Source organism: Melozone crissalis, unplaced genomic scaffold (assembly GCF_028551555.1).
Source record: "Melozone crissalis strain CALT ecotype California unplaced genomic scaffold, PUWL_Pcris_2 ptg000014l_1, whole genome shotgun sequence".
Taxonomy (NCBI): domain Eukaryota; kingdom Metazoa; phylum Chordata; class Aves; order Passeriformes; family Passerellidae; genus Melozone; species Melozone crissalis.
The window spans coordinates 1,696,067-1,719,415 of NW_026535792.1; the positions used below are offsets into that span (position 1 = coordinate 1,696,067).

Consider the following 23,349-nt stretch of genomic DNA (forward strand, 5'->3'; position numbering starts at 1 on the left):
CTGCAGTTAAGTATCTAAAAAAACCATCTCAGCCATGGACATCTGTATTATTCTGAGATTAAGTGCAAGAATTGCTACCCAAACACCATCAAAATGGTCCAAAACATTATTAGCTCTTTAATCACATGCAAAAGCAACATCTCACTAAGGGAATTCAAATCTTATGGGCAATGTGTCATTTCCTGGATGACTCTGGATAGGAAATGGAGCTGGAAATGGATTGTGACAATAAATACATTGGTGTGCTCTACCTGCAGACACAGAATTGATGTATAAGTGGTGGCATTAAGCTACAACTACATAACTGAAGGATGTCAGGGGCTGGAAAAGCACAATGCTGTGCAGGGCAGGGTGAAGTTAAAACTCTTATCATGAGCCCATTATTTCAGAATCAATGCTTAAAATGAAGAGCTGCCACAAACTTCTCCTGCAGCTTCAAGGAGCAGCCCAGAGCCCCATCCCGGCCACCACAGAGGCTCTGCTCAGCAGAAAAAGGGTCTCCTTTCAATGCAATGGAGAAGGCAGAGCAACAACTCTATTTTAGCCCTGTTGCTATGAAATGTCTACAAAAATAAGTCCTGGTTGTGCCCTCCCTGAGGCACATCCCTGTCCCGCTCCTCCTCACAGCCCTGTCCCAGCCAGAGCCTGGCCTTGGCCAAACTCACCTGGTTTCAGGTTTCCTGACAAACCCCGAAACATAAATACATCCCTAATTCTGCTGGGGAAGCTGAGCCAAGTTTCTGGCAGGGCTGTGCTTGGGAATGAAACAAGGGGGGAACAAAACCACAGCGGTTTTGACCCAAAACCAAGACTCCCCCCCAAACTTGGCACTTCCCACTGGTTTTTATTTTGACTCAAAACTCAGGGCTCCAACACCCCACTTGGGGAGGGGGATTTTCAGAGCCCTGCAGGACAGGCAGCTTCCTGCCTGACACTGGATATCCTGATGGAAGCGTGCTGCAGCTCTCCAGTGCCACGATGAGGAAATCCCTGCAGCAGAAACCCCAAAACCTGGGAGGCCCTCCCTGCAAATCCCATCCATGCCCAGAGCTTGGAGGCTGCACACAAACAGAGCTGCAGGCATCTTTCTGAGTCGGAAAGCAGGATGTTTGGCTGAGCTGCTCTTCCCTCAAATAAACACCCAGGCCCTCACTCCAGCAGAGAGGCACCGCTCTGGGAGCGCTGCAGCCGCTGCATTAGCACAGAGCCAGCCTGGATCCCCTGCTCCTGCCCTGGGAGTGCTGCATTTGCACAGAGCCAGCCTGGATCCCCTGCTCCTGCCCTGGGAGTGCTGCATTTGCACAGAGCCAGCCTGGATCCCCTGCTCCTGCCCTGGGAGTGCTGCATTGCCACAGAGCCAGCCTGGATCCCCTGCTCCTGCCCTGGGAGTGCTGCATTTGCACAGAGCCAGCCTGGATCCCCTGCTCCTGCTCTGGGAGTGCTGCATTTGCACAGAGCCAGCCTGGATCCCCTGCTCCTGCTCTGGGAGTGCCACCAGCCTGGGGGGCACCTGGGGAAGGCAGCCTTGGCCACAGCTCTCCAGGGGCCATACTGCAATTCTGGCACCTGTAGGGAAGTGTTTGCTCATCCCCCCTTTCTCACGGACCTGCTGGGTTGAGTTAGTCAGAAAAACTCTGCTCTGCAAGCTGGGAAATGCTGAATTGGTGAGAATTTCTTTCTGCATCACAGTCTGCTGCATCACAGCTCAGGGAATGAGTCCAAGGTATCCAAGCTGATGCTCCCAGGCTGGGAGTGCATCTGCATTCAACACTCACTGCTGCCTTTGTAGTTTGGAGACCACCAAACCTCCAGTGTGTGCAACTGCACCACCCACAGCAGGAGCCAGGGTCTCACCCCTGTGCCACCACTGACCCAGGATAAAGACACAGCACTTTGGCTGCCTGCTCCTCATACACCCTACACACAGCTTCACATCATTCACGTGGCACAAGCATTAAGCACAACTTCAGAGGAGAAATAAGGAATAGAAGCTCCAAGATAGGCCTGTGCTGTTTCCCTCAGGTGGCTGCACTCACGCAGGCACTGCAGAAATGCTCCTTCCCTGTTAAACCAGCCTGTGCCCACCCTCACCACTGCCCTGGGCCACTGAAGGCTGATGTGAGGAGCTTGGTACCTACTGCAGCTGGCACATGCGAGTTGTTAATGCCTGAACCACTTTCAGTCACTTGCCTGCCTTGGCAGCACCCCCTGAATCCCTAAAACCTTCCTGGGGGTTTGAACAGTGTGGAAAACATGACTCCAAACCCCAGGGAATGCTTCCTGTGCTCAACACACACCAAACACTCAGCCCCAGGGACGTGCACCGAGGCAGCCTGACCCACAGAAACAAGAGAGAAACAAATAAAGCCAAAATTTAACAACCTCTAACCCAAGCAGGGCTGCGCTGTGATGGCAGGAGGTGGCAGTGCCACGGCACATCCCAGACCCGGGTGCTCCCTGTGCCCACCCCAGGATGCTCCAGGGCCGGATGGCTCCAAACCCAGCCCAGAGCCCTGAGGGAGGACAGAGGCAGCAGGGAAGGCTCCGTGGGCTGGGGAGAGCCAGGCAGCCACGGCCCCCCCGTGCCAGGGGAGAGGGCTCTGGGAGGCAGCTGCTTCTCATTGAGAGCCCTGGGCCTGCAGGGAAGGGCACGGCGAGGAGGAGGAGGGGCCACAGGATGGGGATTAAAATAATATTGTGTCGAAATCTCAATGAGAGGGAGCAAAGGGGGAAGAGCAGGGGAAGCAGCGCCAGCGATCCGGCCCGGGGCTGAGCTGGGATTATCTGCTGGCTCCCAGCAATGTCCTGGTGCTGCCTGGTTTGTCCTCAGCTAAACCTGCATTGGTCCTGCTGCATGCACCCAGCCAGGGCAGCTCCTTCCTGCAGCCCAAGGCTCCACAGGGGACAAAGCACTCACAGAAACCTTCCACAGCTTGTCTGGGCACAGACAGCCCCTCTGTGGGACAGCCCTTCCATTAGCAGCTTCCATTTTATGGGCTTTTTCCACTGTTTCTGTGTTGTAAAGTGATCAGTTCCACAGTGCAGCCCGCTAGGATGTGCATGGATACACCAGGCTGGAGGGGAAAGGGCTCCAGCCCCACTCCAACAAAACCTGGTTGGTGACAGACCTGATCTAAACATGCACAAGTCCAGGATGTGAGACGGGTTCTCTCCCATTTTCCCTTCTGAAATTCAATTTCTTTGGAAAAAAAAAAAAAAAAAAGAACAGATTTGAAGCCAAGAATCAGGAGATTTCACAATATTATTTTCACTGTTTACCTTTGTTTGAATACCAGCTCTAGTTCAACCCAATCTCTTGTGTTTGGTTCTCACTGCCAAGATCTCAGCTGAATTTCCTGGGACCAGCCATCCCCAATTCTCCAAGCACACAGGGGTTTTCCCTCACCCACAGGGAAGGGCCCTGGAGAGAACATTCCTGGGGCTGCAGCAGTGACACACACCAGCACAGGCAGCCCCAGCACCCGCTTCCTACAGGAATAAGCCCTGGGCATCCAGTTTCCTTGAAAGCTTTGAAAAGCCAGGCTCAGCTTTTCCTTCCTGCAGGTTTAACATGAGCTGACACTTGCCAGCGAGGCTGCAGAGCTCGGGGGACTGCAGAGCTCAGCACATAAAACACCCAGAGCTGCAGCCTTTGAAGCACAGCCCTTCAAAGACAGGCACATACCAAATCTACTGAGGTTTTCTACACAAACAAATTCAGCATGGCAAGAGCAAAACTAATTTGCAAAGATCTTTTAATGTTGGAAGTCTCAAATGACCGACCCTTTCAAGCACAGCTGAATTCAATCCTGCTCTGAAGGGCTGCACTGGCAATTCAGCATGGAAAAGACAAGGAGATTTCAAAATATGTGCCTGTAATTACTGGGGAATAAAGAATGACTCCAATTTTCTTGTTCCAGTGATGAAGAAGCTGCCCAGTGTGCTCCTGGTCTGTAATCTGTGAAATGTGAGTGACTTTTTCTTTAAAAAACATAATTCTGCTGACATTTCCCTTCCATTGAAATAACCCACCAATGGGGGAAGAGCAGCTCCATGAACTCACAGGATCTTCACCTCAGTTTGTACTCTGCTGGGAGTTTCCTTGTTCTGCTGGGGTGGAAGTGCCCTCAGTCACACACATCCCTTTGTGCAAGCACTGCACAGGCCTGGTGCAAATGAAGAGTCAGAAGAATTCCCATGCTGGGAACCCCTGTGGCATTTAAAGATGAGCCAAAACAGAAATGGGCCCGTTCTGGGGTCTGCTGCTCCACACAAGGCAGATCCTGACTCCTGGGACACCACCCTGGGGCTTTGGGAGGCTGGGATGTCCCCACCAGAGACAGGAGCAGTCCCACAATGGGTAAGGCTGGAAAAGTCCTCTAGCACCAGCAACTCCAACCATTCCTCTTGTCCCCGTGTGCCACAGCCACACGGCTTTTACATCCCTCCAGCCACGGTGACTCCACGACTGCCCTGAGCAGCTGTGCCAGGCTGGACAGCCCTTGTGGGGATGAAATCTTCCCAAATATCCATCCTAAACCTCAGCTGGCACAACAGCCAACAGCATCCAACACCCCTGAAGTGGCACAGCCATACTGACCCAGCTCTTCCCTGGATCAGATCCAGGAACAATCCAACATCCCAGGAATACAACTCCATCCCATGTCCTCACCTGCACCCTGCAGACCCACAGGAACCCACCTGAGATGGGCAGGGAGCCCCAGGCAGGGCTTGCAAACTGCAGAGCTGCCACCCAGCTCCGGCCCCAGCCATAAAAAGAGCTCCACAATAGTGTTATTTATTTTTTTGGAGTCACAAATGATTTCCAGCAGGAGGGTGAGGGATGCGGCGCTGGACCCGGCACCCGGCCAGTCTCATAAATGGTTGGCAGCCAGCAGAGCAGCAAACCCATTTCCATTGAAATCAGCTTGTTACTACTAATTTTTACTGGCTTCCTGGACGATTCATAAAGTTTTGTTGGGTTTTTTTGCAGATCTCAGAAAGCAACTCCACGATGCTTGAGGGAAGCCGAGCCCTGGCCTTGCCCAAGGGCTGCTCTGCACCAGGCAGCACCCACAGCCCCCAGGGAAACCCTGTCCTGCTCCCAGGGCTCCACAAAAGCTCAGCAGAAAGAGCTCTGCAGAACAGCCACAATCCAAACCTGCTGGGCTCGGTGCTACAGTGGTCAGAGCAGCCTGAGCCCCCAGTGGCAGCTGCAGACGCACAATTTATAGGGCAGGATTGGTCTGAGACATTCAACTGCCCATTTTTCACATCTGCCCCTGGACACCCCGAGCTGCTGCACCAGACAAACCCAACCAGATCCAGCCTTGGAGCCTGAGCTTTTTATAAGCACCAGTGACTGTTTGCTGTGAGACTTGGCCAAGCTTTGGATCACAGAACCATGGAATGGTTTGGGTTGGAAGAGACCTTTAGGATCATCCTGTTCCATCCCTTCCATGGGCAGGGACACCTCCCACCACACCAGGCTGCTCAGAGCTCCATCCAGCCTGGCCTTAAACACTCCCAGGCTCAGAGCTCCTGTTGGGCTGTGTCGCTGCTCCTCTGGATTTCAAGAAGAATACTGGAAAAAAAACCTACAGCTTTTTTAACCTATAGCTTGGATACCTTTTTTGAACTATAGTTCATTTTTACCTACAGCTCTCACTGTAGGGTTTAAAGAACAACAAATAAAAAATAAACAGGCAAAAAATCAGGACACAATGCCTGTGTTTGCCACAGAGCTGAGGGGAAGATGCAGCATTGCTTCCAAAGGAGCAACATTTATTCAGGACTGAGGAAAAGCAGAACCCTGGGAGTTCCCAGCCAGCAGAGCCCATGTTTGCCTTCCCTGTGGAGGACAGGGATGCTCCCAGACCCCACAGCCTCACACAGGGGGGGTGAATCAAGTGCCTCATTCTTCCCCCTGGACAAACTTGGCTTTCCCCAGCACAGGCTCGCACAAACGGGGCCTTGTGTGAGCTCCACGCTCAGGAACTGCACAGGCCAGGCCTTGGAGCAGCCAGGAGGGCAAAGAAAGAGCAAAAGGAAGCAAAGGGATGTGTGTCCATCCCAGCAGCAGCCTCTGCAGACAGGTGGGGTAAATCTGAAGATCTCAGCAGAGACACAGAACGGGCTGGGCTGGGTTGGGAGGGCTCATCCCATCCCGCCCACCATGAGACCAGGCTGCTCCAAGCCCCAGTTTCCCTGGGCAGCCTGTGCCAGGGCCTTGCCCAGCCCTCACCACCCAGCACCTGGTGCTGCAGCTCCTGAGGTGCCTCTTCCCTGATTAAACTAACAGCTTTGCATCACTCTGTGAAAGCACAAAGCAGCTGGCACTTTTTTTTTTCAAGTCTTTAACATTCTTTGGCTTCTCTCATGGAAAAATCTTAGCAAATGAGACCTTAATAAATGGAAGGAGCTGAAAAATAGCCTTGCTGCTGGCAGGTTGTGCTCCTGCTCATGGAATACACAGATAAACCCAACACAGTTGTGTCTCCCGCCCTTCCGTGGAGCCACTGTGAGAAATCCTGCCCAAGCATCCCTGGCACCCAGAGATGCCCCTGAAGGCTCCAGCTTCTCCAGCCTGGAGCAATGGGCAGCCTGATCCTCGTGCCACGAGCACTTAGGAGGAGGAGGAACATCTCCAAAGCCATAAACCAAACACAGGAGCAGGAAGGGGACGTGGCCAAGCTGCAGTGGGGCCAGCAGAGCAGCAGTGCCCAGCTGGGACAGCAAAAGTGGCACCAGGGCACTGCCATGAATTGCGCTGGGAAGGGAGGCATGGCTCTGGTCCAGCTTTGGCTCTGGGAATGCCCTTGGAGCGGGTGGGGATCTGCAGGACAGGGGCACGTGGGCTCCTTGAACCCTCAGCAGAGACCTCCTGCATCCCCCAGAACACAGAACTGCTGTCAAGGGCAAAACAAACTCTCCACACATCCCTCTCCCTGGCACTGCTGGGATTTGACTTTTTGGCAGGTTCCAGACATGGGATTGTATAACCTGAAAGGCAAAATGCTGAGGGCAGGGAGCAGCATCCCAGGCTGAGCCTGCTCCCTGCAGGGCTGCATCCCTGTGGGGAGCCAGGGACAGGCTGTGTTTTGGGAGGGTTTGCAGGCTTGGGCATCACAGGCAACTCTTAGCCATTTAAAGAAGAAAACTAGGAAAATACAGTAAAAAAAAGAGGGGGAAGCCTGGGGTGTGGGGCTGATCAAGGAGGCGCTGGGGCAGGAGAGGAGCTTTGGGTTTAATTCTGTTTATATCTTCTGATGCTGGTGGGTTTTCCCCATGTATTTTCCCATATCCAAAGCCTGGGATGAGGAACCAGCTTTTCCCTGAAGGAGCAGCTTCTCTGGGACAGCAGCACAGCCCAGCACTTCCATGCCAGAGCTGCCTGATCCCTGCTCCAGCCCCAGGAGCTGCAAAGGCCATTACCAGTCAGCATCAGCAGCCCTGCCAGAGGTCAGCCAAGACAGGCATATCCATGTGAAATGGTTTTGTTCTTACACAAAAAACACACCCAAACAGGAATCCAACAGTGCTGAGCATCCCCAGCCCCGACCCCAGCGCTGCACATCCTCTCCTCTCCATTCTCCCGGCCCTGCCCTCGGCCGATGCTCTTTCCCAGCTAAACTCCCATTTCCTGGGGTACAAGACACCTGCAGAAGGACAATCTGACAAGGTGGGCAGCTGGCACAGTGTCCCAGGCAGCTGTGGCTGCCCCTGAGCCCTGGCAGTGTCCCAGGCCAGGCTGGATGGGGTTTGGAGCCCCCTGGATGTGGGAGGGGTCTCTGCCATGGCAGGGGGGAGCAGGATGAGCTCTGAGCTCCCTCCCAGCCCAAACCGGGATTTGATGAATCAGCCAAAGGCACAGAGCAGGGGCAGAGCAAGAGCTGGGACAAACCCCAAGCCCAGGAGCCAGGAGGGACCTCAGTGAGGCAATGTCCCCCCTGCAGCAGCAGCAGCAGCAGCAGCAGCAGGGCCCTGGGGCAGGGCTGGGAATGACAGCCCCAGGCTCTGGGGAAGCACAAAGAGCTGAGTCTCCTTTGCCAGCAGACTGAACCTGGCCTTCAGGGGCTGGGGACACTTCAAAGCCCTCAGCAGCACTGAAGGGATGGACTTTTCAGCTGTGGAGCAGAGAAGCAGAATCCACACAAACAAGCAGTGTTCCAGAAAACCAGGTTTAACCATCAGCAGCTCCCAGCGACAGGGGGGATGTTTTTCCTGAGGTTTTTTTTTTTCCTCCTCCTTCCAGTTTGCCTTTTTTTTAATTTCTTACTAAAAGCAGCTCGAGCTCCCACACCACACAGCCCTTCTGGGTCTGAGCATCCTCCAGAGGTAAATGCTGAGTTAGACCTTGGAGCTGGGGAAGGAGGTGCCTTTGATGAAGAGCAAATCTCCAGACTTCAATGGCTCCGGTGAGCGCCACACATTTAATAAGTTATTTCCGTGGAAAACCTTGGTAACTCAGTTATGAATCAAGCCTATAAACACCTCTCACTCATCAAAGTGCCACAAAAAAATCTATTACTGGGACTGTGAACACAAGCCTCTCTCTACAGGTCCCCTATAAGAAGCCAAAATTCCTCCTTCAAAACATTCCCCGTTTTCAAAGGTCATAAATACACTGTGTCCAGTATTCAGCAAATCCCTTTAAAAAGCAAAACACAGGCCCAGGGAAAAAGGAAAGTTCAAACAAAGCTGGATCCATGGATCCATGCTGCTTAAAGGACACAACCAGAGCTACATCAAAGGAACTTTTACTACCTAGAAAGTCGTATCCAGCCTCTAATAGGGTGCAAGAATGTAACATTTAGGCTACAAAGATTAAACTAATTTACTTTTAAGTAACTTGCTTACTTCCTGATGTTTCTTTTTAAGAAGAGTGATGCCTAGGTGCTTGGAGAAGTGAGGGATGTGATTATTCTGTGATTCAAGGCCAAACATCATAACTACTCAATGAACCACAGACAAAAACATATTTTATCTGCGTCTTGTACTTTCTCCAAGAACTTCTAGGTTGAAAACATCCAGGCTAGCTGTGAAAATCCACCCCAGTTCTAGGTGACAGAGGGAGAAAAAGCAACTTTCTCCTTCTCTGCTGGAATATACTGAGAACTTGAGAGTCCTGCCTCCAAGGGAACCCAAATTCTGCCCATGGAACTTTCCCTTCAGGGCATCATCCTGCCTGGATCCCTGATGGAAAATTCCCCTCTGAGGCTCTGGAGCTGTGTGTACACACAAATACAGAGGCATCATCAGCCTTCATCTCTGCATCAGGCATGGGGTTTCACCAATATTGGTGAGACCAACCTTCTCCCACCCCTGTACAGCCCGTGCCTCTCCAGGAAATGATCCCAGGCTCTGGCAGCCAGCTTGGCTTCTCCCCTTCCTTCTTCTGAACCAGGCCCAGCTCCAGCTGCCCAGAGCTTTTAGGGACAGCTCTGACTGCCCTCATGTCTAAAGGGAGGATGTTGGGTGGGTTTAGCAACAAAGGGACATTGTCCATCTCCTGTCCTCCTGTCAGGCTGCTGCTCCTTGTGCACAGGAGCAGAACCTCAGAGGAACCTCAGCGTCCCTCCTCAGGAGACCTTCAGCACAAACCACCCCTTCCCACCTCCAGCCTGTAGGAAATGAATTTCCCCATCCCACACCGCTGCCTGGCTGAGCCCTGCACTCCAAGCCCATAACCCACGGGGTGTTTTACACAAACAGCTTCACTGGCTTTAGGAACAGCTCTGGAGCTGCACAGGCACTGCCAGAGCTCCCTGCCCTGCACGGATGGAGCCACGGGCACCTCTCCACACAATGCACAGGGTACAGGTGGCACCACAAGGTGCACTGCCACCAAAGCATGGCCACAGCTCAGCGCTCCAGCTCTTGCTTTGGTGGCCCAACCTGAGTTATCCCACAGCGTTTTAATGGAAAAACAACCTCATGCAGATAATATCTCCCTCCAGCCTTGATATGGGGTGATTCTTTTCCATTGGCAAGTCATCGAACTCTTAAATTTTTCTTAAATTGCTGCTTGCTCATTGCTCTGAACAACTTCATTTGCTTATGATTTTCTCAGGTGGAATACTCTCTGCTCTCAACAGGATCTGGACACAAGGAGGAGCCCAGCTGGCCCCAGAGTCAATGATCCCTTCACCTTCTGCTCCAGAGGAATGGCAGAACTCCAGGAGCTGCCACCTGAGCCCCCCACCTTGGCAAGCACAAATGGATGTGGAAAACCCCCTGCCCTCCACAAATCCTCTGGCTCCAGGGGTTTATCACCACCCCAGACACACATCTCTATATAAACTAAAGGAGCACACCTGCACCCCTGTGAAAGGGACAGCCCCGAGAGCCCAGGGAGCAGCTCCCAGAGCTTCCCCACCTCCCCTTCAGGGACAATCCAGGATTCACCCACAGCTGGAGAAGCTGCCTCTGGTGCCAGCCCGTGAGCAAAGCCCCAGGGAGGGCAGGCTGGGCTCTGGGGCTCTCCCATGGGGCTCCAGCACCCACGGCCATCCCCAGCCGAGTGGGAAAAGCCTCCACAGCGAGCAGAGAACTCCTCTCTGAAGCACTCTGGAAAATAGATGCACTTTATTTCCCGTTGGCAAAGTGAAACTATGGAGGAAAGCTGTTTAATATAAAAACATCTGACAAAGCACCTCCAGGATGTATTTTTTTGCATCAAAGAAGGAGCTCTTGGCAAGGGGCTCGTTCCTCCGACCAGGAGAGGCTGCAGCCAAACCCTGATTGTTCTAGACTGCACGGGGGAAGGCAAGCCAGCAAAGCTACAGTTAAATGTGAAAGAAAAAAAGAAACCAAAACCCAAACTGGCCCAAACAAACATCTGTCTGTGATTAAACTGGATGCACAGATAGGTTGTGTCTTTCTAAAAGGATTTGTTCCTGCAGGAAGGGAGGGGAGAAGGGATGAAAAGGCTCCAGGGTGGTGCTGGGCCAGACCCAGCCCCAGCCTAGAGCTGTCACTGAGTCTGTCCTCAAAACCCCACATTTCCCCAGAAGAAGCTGCTGTCCCATTAGTGACAGAAATACCCTTTTTTCTGTGAACAGGTAATTCCAGAACCTCTCCCCCAGCCCGGAAAGGGCAATGTTTGCCCAGTTGCCACACACATCCGCCTGACACATTTAATGGGCTCCTTTTTTTTTTTTTTTCCTACTCCTAACACACAGGATCTTCATAAATTTCCTTGTTAGCATAAATCCTGCAGCCTGTTATTTCTGGGGGGGGAGAGGAAGGGAGACGTTCACTTTCTCCATTCAGTGGGTTTTAAAATATGCTTCCTTAAGTTCATCCTAAATATTGCTGGAAGCAGAAAAAACCTTCTGGCTCTTGCCTGGAGCTGTGGCATCACCTCAGCAGGGCTGAGTCACCAGCTGGGATGGATTGGATGCTCCTGCCTTCTTCCTCCCTTTGGGGATACAGGGACCCTGCTCCCCAAATCCAATAATCCAATGTCCCCAGCCCCACCACTGCCCTGCAAAAACTGCCCCATCTTAAAAAGAAAAAAAACAATCAAACCAGAAATAATTTAAATAAGCTCCTGCCCATTCAGTCTCTGTTTTTTTCTCTCTGTTAATTCTCAGCTTTCCTCCACCACCATCAGTCACCAAGCACAGCTCATCTCCACATGGAGCTCAGCACCTTCTGGACATCAGCAGAGCTGCTGGAATAAACTCATGACTTTGTTTCCATTTCCAGGTGGAAAACACCTTCCTGCTGCTTTGGAGCACAGACAGAATTCATCTCTCCTCCAACAAACCACCAATGCAATATTTCTTCTTCAGGATGCCCATTTTCAGCTCGGATTCACCAGAGCTGAAACTCTTGGAGAGTTTTAGCACATGGGAAGTGATTTCAAAGTTTAAGAACACCCAAAACAACTATTTTTGGAAAAAATTAATCATTATGTTCCCTGGGGATGGTCAAGCCAGCACAGAGACCTACAGATGCAAGGCCACCTATAGCTCTCCCACCTGCCCTCCCCTATTCAAAGTCAGCACTAACAAGAACTTTGCCCAATGTTCACAGTGGGGCTTTTCCAGCAGGAATGGGGCAATTCCATGGGATTCAAGAAAAAATCCTTCCCAGGGCCAGTGAGGGAGAGCCCTGTGGGACTCAGAGGAAAGCAGGAATCCCAGAGCCCACAGCAGTGCTCCATCCCATCCCACCCCATCCCATCCCTGCAGAGGCTCAGCCCTCCCCATGCCTGGCAAGTCCAACGGGTGCAGCAGCTTCTTGGCAAGTGCTGGAGGAGCCAAGTCTGAGGGGAAGGGAAAAGAAATTACTACAAATGTTCCACCAATTATGAGTCACGAGGCTGAGCTTTGTTCCTGCCTCGCTGGGCTTTGCCCTTTCCCTGGTATTTCCCCAGCCCTGCTGGGACGCCAGGGCTGGCCAAGGCTCTGCTGCTCCCAGGGGACACAGAGGCTCAGCCCAGGCCAGGGAACCACCTGGGCTTCAAACAGAACCCCAAACAGCAGGTCCTGCTCAGCCCTGCTGCCCAGGCAGGAATGAACACACGGAGGAAAGGATGGAGCTCTCTCAGTGCTGAGTGTGGCACTGCCCGAGCTCAGGAGGAGCAAACTGCAGGCTCAGACACCCCCAAGTGCCTTTGGCCTCCAACCCAGACCTTCCCAGGCCACTGCACCTCCTGGGAGAACAGCAGCACCCCCATTCCAAGGGAGAAGCTGTGGCTGGACACTGACCCTTGCACAAGCAACTCTGCTCCAAGACCCAAACGTTTGAACAGGAGATGAAGAGAGCTCTGGGGAATCATCCATGGATCCAGGTCACATCCACCCACCCACAGCCTGTGCTTCAGTCAGCACTGACTGCTCCTCTGAACTTCACACTGAGCCTGACACTTCACTGTTTCCCTCTTTTAAGGGTAATATTTTAGCCATGGAAGGCTCTACTTCAAAAAAAAGGGTTTGTTATTTTTTTAAATTAACACACATGACAGAGATCATCTTTTGCCTTCACTCTAAAACCTCCTGTTTGGAAGTTCATCAAGTAAAGGAGAAACAGGAGAAGAATGGTTCTCTGTTACACAAAATTGAATTTTGTGGCTTTTGTAGGAAAAGCCTTTTTGATGATCAAAGCTGGACCAATAACAGCAGTGGCTTGATGCTAGATCCAAAATGTACTCATTTTGGAAGACAAGCTAAATGCACACTGAGTACACAAGAGGAGGCAGGGAGGACCACGTGCTTTGTGTATCACTCCCACAGACATACATTTCAAGCAGAGCTATTAAATGAGCTGAAATGGAGAATAAACAAACTGAAATGAGGCAGGTAGACTGGAGCCTAAGTGGGTTTTTCCCTTGTACTTCCCCGTGATGACATGTATGGGTTAACTTCAGCAGGGCTCTTATCCTCTTTCAGCAATCCTGAGCACTGGGGAAAAATAAATCACCCAGCCCCAGACTCTTATTAAAAGTTACACCATTGGAAACAGCACAGGGGGAGAGGAGGGATCTGGTTTCAGCACAATCTCAGTCACATGTTATCATTATATTGTTCAAGGAAAAGTTAAAATCTCTCTTCTCTCCAGCAAACCCACCAGATGTCCCATAAAGGCTGAGCCACGAGGGAAGCTAAACCATTACATCTTCAGGAACCCCACTTTTGCAACTTGGCTGCTGTAATTAATGCCAATTATCAAGTTACAACAAAAGCCACGGGCACAGGGAGCTTTAGGGATGTGCATCCAGCCCTAGGAATGTTTGTTAGGAACTGCAAACACACATTTATTAGAGCACGAGGCTGAATGATCCCAGTCCTGCTATCAACTGTTCCCCTGCTCTGGACACTTGGCAGCACAGCAAAAGCCCAAGCACAGGGACACCTGAAAGGACAAGGGGAAGGGAAGATCCCCAGAGGGAAATGAGCCGCTGTGCCATGATACAGACCCTCTGCTGTCTGAACACCCTTTGGAGCTGGGATCAGCCTAAACATCCCCAGGAATGCGCAAGCCTCACCAAACTTCTCACCAGACTGACCATGAACTCTTGCAAGGAAAGAAAATGAAGAGAAATGCCACAGCCAAGGGGCCAGGACCCCAAAGGTCCCCTGCAGCACCTCCCCTGACCCACAGCATCCCCAAGGAGCAGCACATCCCATCCATGTGCTCAGCAATCCAGCCAGGAGCCCCCGAGGTGCCCCAGCCCCCCCCCAGCTGCTGAAGAGGCACGAGGGGCTCCATCAAAGTCCATGTTAGTCTGCCTTCATCTCAGCTCTCAGACCATGAACCAGGCAAAGGAATTAAGCCTGGTCCTACAGGCAGGCCTCTCCTGTCACACAGCGAGCCCCCAGCAGGGACAGAGATGTGCTGAGCCAAGGACAGCCCCAGCTCTCCCTGCTGTCAGGGAAAACCACCCCAGGCCTTGCAGAGCCCCATTAAGTGAATGAAAGGTTGCAGGGTGGGGCAGAGCAAAAACCAGGACCTAATTAAGCCAAGCTTTGTTCGGGATCTTCAATGGCTCCGTAGCTGGGAGCCTGCTCATGAAAGCAGGGAGTGCAGCCTGGGGCCAGGGCCCAACAGGTAACACCAGCCCGACGGTCCCGGCAGGAACCAGAGAACCAGAACCTCCCCACAGCAGCAGCGCTGCAAGGGCCCCAGTGCCTGCCATGGAAATGGGGAGGGCCCACGGCCCAGCCATGGAAATGGGGAGTGCTCACAGCCCAGCCATGGAAATGGAGAGGGCCCACAGCCCAGGCCCACAGACCTGCCATGGAAATGGGGAGGGCCCACAGCCCAGCCATGGAAATGGGGAGGGCCCACAGCCCAGCCCCACAGCCTGGGACCCATCCTGGTGGCCTCCACACAGGACACATGTGGCCCTGTGGCCACCTCCAAACATCCCTGCTCGCCCTACAAACAGCATCTTATCACAACATGCACAGCATGGATGTCTTTGGAAAATGAACTCAAACAACTGCTCTTTGTCCTTCTCTGCACACCCAGAGCACAAACCAGGACCCCCATCCCCTCCTGCCCCACCACCAGCCCCCATGGAGGGGGAAAAGCACCAAGAGCTGCCAACCAACCTGAGAAATCTCCAGGCGTGACGTTGGGAGAGTTTGTAGCCTCTGTTTCAGTGTAAGACAACGTGGAATCTGATAGATCTGGGGGAGAAAACAAAAGAAAGAAAAGCACTTTCAGTCCTGCTGCGTTTGCCAGTGCTACGTGAGCACCCGTGGCTGCTGGGCTTCCCGGCACCTCCCCAGGAGAGAAACTCTGCACAGAGCCAGAGAGCAGCCATTAACTTTGGAGCTCCACCACGCAAATGCAAAGTTTGAATTGCCTCGACCACAAAAATAACTCCAGTTAAGTTGATCAAACAAGTAGGAACTTGGTGCTTACTGGATAAAGTTACATTAAGCCTCTAAACAAGTCAGAGTTACTATACTTAATTATCACCATTAAAATTCTTGAAGCTGTTTATTCTTGCTTCCTTCCTTCCTCTTTGCTGAAGCGAAGGAAACTTTGTTTTAACAAGTTAAGAGTCTTTGTTATTCTCTCTTGCTTACACCCCTCTAATTAAGTGCTCAACTGTTTGCTCACAGATTAACTATTATTTTTCCAATCAAACAAGCCAGTGAAGCAAATTTCAACCCCTGGCTGTTGTTTTAATAAAGTCACGTGTCACTCACTATCATCTCTCCCTGCAGCACAAGCAGTTTCTAAAAGGAATTAACTTGGAAGGGGGAGTGCAGGGAGGGACAACTCCTTTTTTTTGCCTCCACACCTAACAAAAAAAAGAAAAAAAGCCACCAGCAGCCAAGTTGGCCTTGCAGGCTGCTCTGGCCACAGCCCTGTGGTGATGGAGGCGCCGGGCACGGGGTGCACACATGGCTGAGCTGCTCCCAGGCTGGCAGGGCAGGGGCAGCAGTGCCTTCCCCCGGGGCTGTCCCCTCCTTGTCCTGCCAAACCCCGTCTGTCTCCTCCCTGTCCCTGCCCCATGGCAGCAAAAGCAGCTCCCCCGGGCATTAACCCCGGGAAATGACTGACCAAGGTCTCAGCTGCACTGATCCCAGCAAGAAATCCAAGAGGGATGTGGGATTCCTCCCTTGCCTCCCATGCTCCCAGGTCTTTGCTTCCCATTTAATTGCATAATGAAGAAGCAGGGCTGGAGAAGATGGTGAGGATGCAGCAATGGCAGCTCAAAACATCTCCAGGCCAGCATGCAGCACACAAGACCAGGATCCAGGGCTGCCAGCCTGCACCCAGCCTGGCCACCCCAAAGCTGCTCTCACCAACTCTGCCTGGAAAACCTTTCCTAATTCCCCAGGAGAAGTGACACCCCGCTCAGAAATGACACAGTGCTGAGTTTCAAAGGGTTTCCATCTCTTTGTAAGGAGCAGAGGAAGGGTAATAGCTGGTTCCTGCATGGAGCAGCACAGCCGGGCCTTTATGGAAATGGCACCAGGAGCTCCCACTCCCGCAGATTACACACGCAGACAAAACATGACGTCTGGTAACCTTTCATTACGCCTTCATTAAAAATAGAGCTTCATATTATTTTGGAAAATATGCATGTGTCTGCACGGTAATTTGGTAGGATAAACTGGCATCCATTTACTTCTTAAAACTTGTCAGCTGATGCTTGCTCAGAAATAATGAGCAGCCATAAAACCCCGACTTGTTGGCTTTTGCCTGGCGTGCCAGGCAGGGCTGTCTCAGAACCAGCACCGGGGCTGCACCATGAAAGAGTTCCCCGAGATCAAAAGACACAAAACACGTACCCAGTGGCTTTTGCTCATCATTAGGAGACAGCCGAGAGTAGGGAGGTGGTGGAGACTCTGGAAAAACAAAACTTCAGGTTAGTGCTGTGCTTGGTTTATCAACAAACCCTCTCGCTTTCTCTTTTGGGGTAGGAGGAACTCTTCCAAGGTTATAAACACCCAGTGAAAAACAAAACACTTGGAAGCAACTGGAGACCAAGGTTTCCCTAATTTTTGAACAATGGGAGTCCCACCTTGAACTTTCAAAGTGGGCTTTGCTAGTGAAAGTGCAGCATCCCTCTGCCCCACATCTGTGCCTGGACACTCACAGATTGAGTCACACAAAACATCAAATTGCTCTCCAAGAACCCCACTTCCATCATCTGCACTGTGAGACAACCTTCCATGGGTGACTCCAACACACAGGGCTTGACAAGAGCTCCCCAAACACTTCCCAAGCACTGGAAAGAAGGATTGGGTGGTGAGGAGGCTCCTCCTGGCACACAGGGCTGGCACCAGAGCTGGGCTGGTTGGCCACCAAGCCACCCCATAACCTCAGTCCATCCCAAAAGGCTTTGGCAGTAGAGTGGCTCAGGAGCAGAGGCCACCACGATCCCCCTCACCCTGAATCCATCCCACAAAGCTCCTGAGCTCAGCTTTACGCAGCAGCACTGAGCAGCCATGTGCTCCAAGCTCAGCAAGTCCTCAGAGGGGCTTTGCTGGACCAGGTCATTCAACCATTCCCACTGTTCTTGGAAGGGTCCAGGCCCTGATCACAGGGGTTTCTTTCCCCCTTCCACAGTATGGCAGTGATGTTTCTTGAACTGTAACTTGCCAAAACTGAGCGTGCAGCCAGCTGGGCTGTACCAGCATCGAGCAGGCACCGGCTCCAGGGAGAAATCGCTCTGTGAAGTCCCTGAGTGGCAGCACACCGACCCCAGAGCAGGGAAACGAGGCAGTGCCCTCAGCCCCCACCCGGAGCTGAGGGCAGCACCTGCAGCTCACCCCGCTGGGCTCCCCAAAAAGCACCTCAGCATCCCCCGTGATTCGGCTCTGGGGTCATCCACTGCTTCTCACAAAAGCTTCCCCATTCCCCCCAAGGGAGCAGCTCTTCTCGCAGGGTGCTTATAAATCCCAAAATACAGAAAAATAAAAGCGCTGGTGTCCACATGGGGAGGTAAGAGCCAGACCCGGCTGTGCTGGTGCCACTCCATCCTGCTGTCACCAGGGACTCGTTGGAAGCCCCCCAGGACTTTCACACCCCAACGGGTGGGAAACAGCAGCAGGATGATCCCTGCAGGGAGCCACTTGTGGAAAAAGGGCAGCAAGGCCTTCTCCTGGCTCCTGTTACCAGCGCCCAGCCGGCGCGGGTGGGGTCCTGGCACAGCCACCCGTTATCAAGGTGATAAGGAGCCACTCGATAACAGCTCTGCTTTCTACTACTCCCAGCACAGGGCTGGCAGCCGCTCACGCTGGGAAAACCACCCCGGCTGCAGGACAGACACCGGAAACCTTCTCCCGTTTCTACAAGAAATGCCCCGTTCCTAAAAACGCAGCTCAGCTCCAGCGGGAGCAAAAGAGCTGCCTCCAGCCTCTAGCTACCTTCGGGAGAAGCACGCCCAGAAGAGAAGTTTCTTTGAAAGAAGTGATGCAAAGCGAGGCAGGAGCCCAGATTGCAACAGAAATAATAAAATCAAAGCTCTTGACAAAAAAAGGGACGGTCAGCACAGAATCATAGGATGGTTTGGGTTGGAAAGGACATAAAAAATCATCTCGTTCCACCCCTGCCATGCCAGGGACATCTTCCACTGTGCCAGGCTGCTCCAAGCCCCATCCAACCTGGCCTGGGACACTTCCAGGGATCCAGGGGTAGCCCCAGCTTCTCTGGGCACCCTGTGCCAAGGCCTGCCCACCCTGCCAGGGAACAATTCCTTCCCAATATCCCATCTAACCCTGCCCTCTGGCAGTGGGAATCCAGCAGTCCAGTCTCATTGCAGTTCTTGTACAGCCTATTAAATATTATTTCCATTTCTGCACCTCAAACTCCAACATGTCTCTGCTCCATCTAACCATTCCCTGCTGACATGGACACACGATCGAGCGTTGCTGAAAAAAACAAAAAACCCTCAACGAGCCCAAACCCCCGCCTGGAAAACGCTTATCTCTGCCCACGGTAAAAAAGAAAAAAAAAAGATAAACGCTGGAGACTTGCAGGAGCCCCCGCAGTCCCCGCGGGTGCGGGGATCCCCGCGGCGGGGACATCCCCGCGGCCCCCCCGAAGAAGCGCCTGCGGCTTTAAGCCGGCGGCGGTGACCGCCCGGCTCCGATAGGAGCGAGCCAGGCTGGCGCCAGCGGGATGGAGCCGCCGATTATCGCCCGTCCGGCTCCCGGAGAGCGGGGAAACTCCGCGGGAAGGGGAAAAAACCAATAAAGGGAAAGGGCTTTTTACGCACAACTGGCAGCGCTGGCTCCCAGAGAGGGGGGATGCCCGGCGGGGACCCCGGAGCGGGCGCGTCCCCCCGGGCATCCGCGCAACACCGCGGGGCCGGGGCAGCGCTGCCCACCAGGGCTCCGATAAACCCAGCGAGGGGTCAGAAACCCCGAACCCCCAAATCCGTGCGTGTTTGAACCGGGGGTGGGGGGGACCCAACTCGCCGCTGCTCACCTGGCCCACAGAGGCGGCTGAAGTGGTAGGGGTTGCAGCAGACCGTGGGTCCGTCGGCCACGCCGAAGCTCTGGCACTCGCAGAGGGGCTTCAGCTCGGCGGGGTGCTGCAGGTCGGGCCAGCGGAACAGCTTGCCCAGGAGGAGGTGCGGGGGCGCCGCCAGGCCCCCCAGGCGCACCTCGGTGCGGGCCACCAGGACGCAGCCGCCGGGCATCCCCCCGCGGGACTCCACCGCCTCCAGCAGGCTGTCTAGCGAGCGCTCCTTCAGCCGCTTCAGCAGCGAGTAGGTGACGGCCTTCAGCTCCTGCTCCAGCAGCAGCAGCCGCGCCCGCGCCTCCCGGCCCCGCCGCTCCGGGGAGCCGCCGTCGGCCGCGCCGTCGGGGCCGGCGGCGGGGGGAGGTTGGGGGCCGCCCGGCTCCCGCTCCGAGAAGAGGCAGCAGGTCACGGTCCGGCCGTCGCTCTCCGGCGCGGAGCCGGGGGCGCGGAGCCGGGCCCCGCGCCGCTCCGCCATGGGGTCCCCGCGCGGCGCCGCCGCCGCCTCGCCCGCCGCCCCGCGCCGCTCCTCCGGCTCCCGCAGCAGCAGGCTGCGCGCTACCGCGCGGAGCTCCACCGAGGGGCTTTTCTCCGCGATCTTGCAGCTGCCGGTGGCTCCGAGGTCGTGGCCGCTCCTGGCGCTCCCATCTCCGCCGTCCCTGTCCGGAATGACGCGGCTCCTCCAAAGTCGCCGCACCAGCCCTGAGCGTTTGGACCTGAACATACGACCCGCGGGCGGCCGGGGGTCGCGTCGCTGTCCGCCGCCCCCCGCCCTCCTCCGCGGGGCTCCTCGCTCCGCCGCCGGCTCTATCTCATCGCAGCCCCGGAGCAGCCCGGACTCCCCGCGGCGCTGCTGCCCAGCGGATCTCCGACGGCCCGCGGCGGGGCCGCACCATGGGGGGGGCGGCGGGGCGGCGCGGGCATAGACGGCGCCGCGGGGGCCGCTCCCGTGGCGGCGCTGGGGCTCGGGCGCGCCGCGCCGTGCCCTACATCGGCTGCCAACGCGGGGCCGGGCGGGGAGCGGCGGGGGCGAGGGCCGGGGGGAGCCCGGGGCAGCGCTCGGCTGCGCCCCGCGGCCGCTCCACCATACAAGGTGGGGAGGAGCGGAGAAGCGCGCCCGGCGCGGGGGTGCCGCCCGGCGGGGAACCGGCGCCGGGGGCCGCTCGGAGGCGTCGGATCCCTTCAGCCAAAAATAGTATTAAAAAAAAAAGTAAAAAAAAAAATTATAAAAAAAAAGAAGGGAAAAAAATTAAATCAGAAAGGCGAAGAAGCAGCAGCACCAGCAGAGCTCGCAGCGCAGGCCGGTTGTCAGCGCGTCCCTTGTCCGCATCGCAGGGCGCGGCCCCGGTCCGGCGGGTCCCCGCGCTCCGTGCGCGGCTCCCGGGGCCGCCGCCGCCGCCCGCTCGCGCCCGCCCGCCCCTCGCCGGCTTTTGTGTGGCCGGGGCGCGCGCGCGGGGCCCCTCGCGAGCGGCGCCGCCATTGGCTGCCGCCCATCATGTGCCAGTCTAGACACTCCGGCGGCTCCGCGCGGCACCGGCCCTTGCGCAAACACCGGCTCGGGTTTCCGACCGCTTAAAGCGCCCCGCGCCCCGCGCCGCCCCGCGCCCGCCCGCCGCCGGCCCCGCGCGGCCCCGCGCTGCCGCGGGCCGGGGTGAGGGGGGGTCGCCCCGCGGGGAGCGGCGGCGCGGGGCGGGGGGGGAGGGCGAGCGCGGCGCGGTGAAAGTGGGTCACGGCAGCGAGGGGGTTAACGGCCCCCCCGCGGGCCGCGCGCCGGACACACCCCCGCGATGTATCAACTTGTCCGCCGTGGCAAAAGTTCAGGCCCGGCGCGCTCCCATTGGCCCGCGGCCGCGTGACGCGCGGTGGCACCGCCTCCCATTGGCCAGCGCGCGGCGCGGGCCCCGCCCCGCTCCCAGCCCGGCGCGGCCGTGAATGAACGGCGGCCCCGGGAGCGCGGCGGCACCGCGGGCTGGGAGAGAACGGGGAACGAACCGGGGAACGAACCGGGGAACGAACCGGGGAGCGAACGGGGGGACACGGACCGGCCCGGGCCGCCAGCAGCGCCGCCGGGAGCGGGGCGAGCCGCGGCCGTGTGTCCCGCCCCACGGCGGCACAGTGCCCGTGGGGAGCGGCGCCCCGGGGATGGGAGCCATCCCGGTAACCCTTCCCCGAATACAGAATGAATAAATAAATCCCTGTAAAACAGCCATTCCCGCACGCCCCGGGAGGCGAGCCCCGGTTCGGAGCAGGACGGCTTTACCCATCCTCGCTCCATGCCAGCGATGCGGGGAGGTTCCCCCACCCTGCGTGGATCGGTGGGAACCTGCTGCAGGAAAGGCTTGGGGCCAGCCTGAAGGCTTCGCTAATGAGCAAAAGTTAATCTGGGCAATTAATCGCCCAGCAGTTGATCAGTTAAGGGAAAAACATCCAAAACCAAATAAATGAAATTGTTTCTACCAACAGAACCTAGGCAACCTGAATGTTCGCAGTTTTTCTCTTGGAATCTTTTGGGTAGCTTTTTCCATACCTGAAGGCTTCTGCCCAAATTTCTGTCCACATTTCCCCAAATCTGCCCTAATCCACCCAAGAGCACAATTTTTATCTACTCGCTGAAGACTACCTTTTTTTTTTACAGCAAACCTTATCAATGCAGCATCAAATGCTCCATTTAAAATCCACAGGTGTGTGCCACCAATGTTTGCCCCAACATAAACACAGAATGTAAATAGGTATTTTGATTTTGGGGTCACTTCTGCCCCTTCTGACCTTTAGGACCAGGGGCAAAGCTCATTTTCCCCTGCCATTTTGGGGTGGGGTTTAGGAAATGTGCAGCTTGCCTGGTTAAGGATATAAAAACTCCTACAAAACCCGTGAGGGACTTGCTGCCCCTGACACTGCAGCCACGTTTCACATCTGAACCATGGTTTGGGCTGAAATCACCCAACACTCCACTGTGGGAGGGAAATGCCTTTTTCACAATGAAAAGGCACAAAAGAGGTCAAAAAAACAAACAAACAAAAAATCATCTTTAGCCATGAAAGTAGAAACTGGGATTGCCTGGATCTCATGGAATCATGGTTTGGGTTGGAAGGGACCTTAAAGCCCATTTGGCTTCACCCCTTACCATGGCAGGGACACCTTCCACTGTTCCAGGCTGCTCCAACCTGGCCTTGGACACTTCCAGGGATGGATCTGCAGCCCTGGTGGGATCCCTGCCCATCCTGGGGCTGCTCCAGAGAGCTCCCAACCCTTGTTTGAAATCCCCACAGATCACCCTGCCCTGTGTGACCCCAGGATTCTCCTCCCACCACTGTCCTTCCAAGCTGTCACACAAATTACAATATGTCCCAAATGTGCAATTACCAGCATTTAAATATATATAAATGTTAAATATAGCAGTGCTAGAGCCAAGAATAGGTTATTATTGCAAGCAGGACTCATCCAAGGCTCTGTAATCACAGAGTGTGCAGTATGGCAGCAAGAACAATGGGGCTTTCATGGGCTGTGGAGCAGCCCAGCATCTCCACGGGCCCAGGTATGCAGGAGCAGCCCCACTGCACCCGGAATGCCATCCATCCCAGCCCCTGCAGCAACAACAGCACATTGTTCACATTGTTCCTGCTCCTGCCCCAGCGTGGGCAGCCACAACAGAGCCCTCGATTGTGCCCCCACAATGCACGTACAATTTATAGTAATGGTGCTTATTAAAGGATTGCTGCTGATTAACAGCAATGTCCTCTTTCACTGGCTTTTTTTTAAACCACCTTTTTTTTTTTGCCTGTCATAATAACAAACATTCCTGGGAGATGCTCTGGAACACATCCTATAGGTCTTGGCAGGGAAGCTGCAGAGAAGCTTTTGAAAGCCTGCCAGTGTTATCTGACATGGATCTCCCAGGTATGACACAAA

At 54.7% G+C, this 23,349-nt stretch overlaps 2 protein-coding genes across 2 annotated transcripts in view; one reads left to right on the forward strand and one right to left on the reverse strand.

The window, feature by feature from the left end:
• SMAD6 (SMAD family member 6) overlaps window positions 1-20,320 on the reverse strand; it is a 36,764-nt gene extending 16,444 nt beyond the window's left edge. Inside the window, exons 1-4 of the mRNA XM_054272805.1 lie at window positions 20,081-20,320; window positions 19,408-19,945; window positions 16,764-16,820; window positions 15,066-15,143 (exon numbers count right to left, since the gene is read on the reverse strand). Of these exons, the coding sequence (XP_054128780.1) occupies window positions 15,066-15,143; window positions 16,764-16,820; window positions 19,408-19,945; window positions 20,081-20,164 (757 nt within the window). The 5' untranslated portion in view covers window positions 20,165-20,320. The remainder of the gene's footprint in view (window positions 1-15,065; window positions 15,144-16,763; window positions 16,821-19,407; window positions 19,946-20,080) is intronic.
• Window positions 20,321-21,372: 1,052 nt separating this feature from the next.
• Window positions 21,373-23,349, forward strand: part of LCTL (lactase like) — a 171,781-nt gene continuing 169,804 nt past the window's right edge. Inside the window, exon 1 of the mRNA XM_054272986.1 lies at window positions 21,373-21,597. Coding sequence (XP_054128961.1) covers window positions 21,373-21,597 — 225 coding nt within the window. The remainder of the gene's footprint in view (window positions 21,598-23,349) is intronic.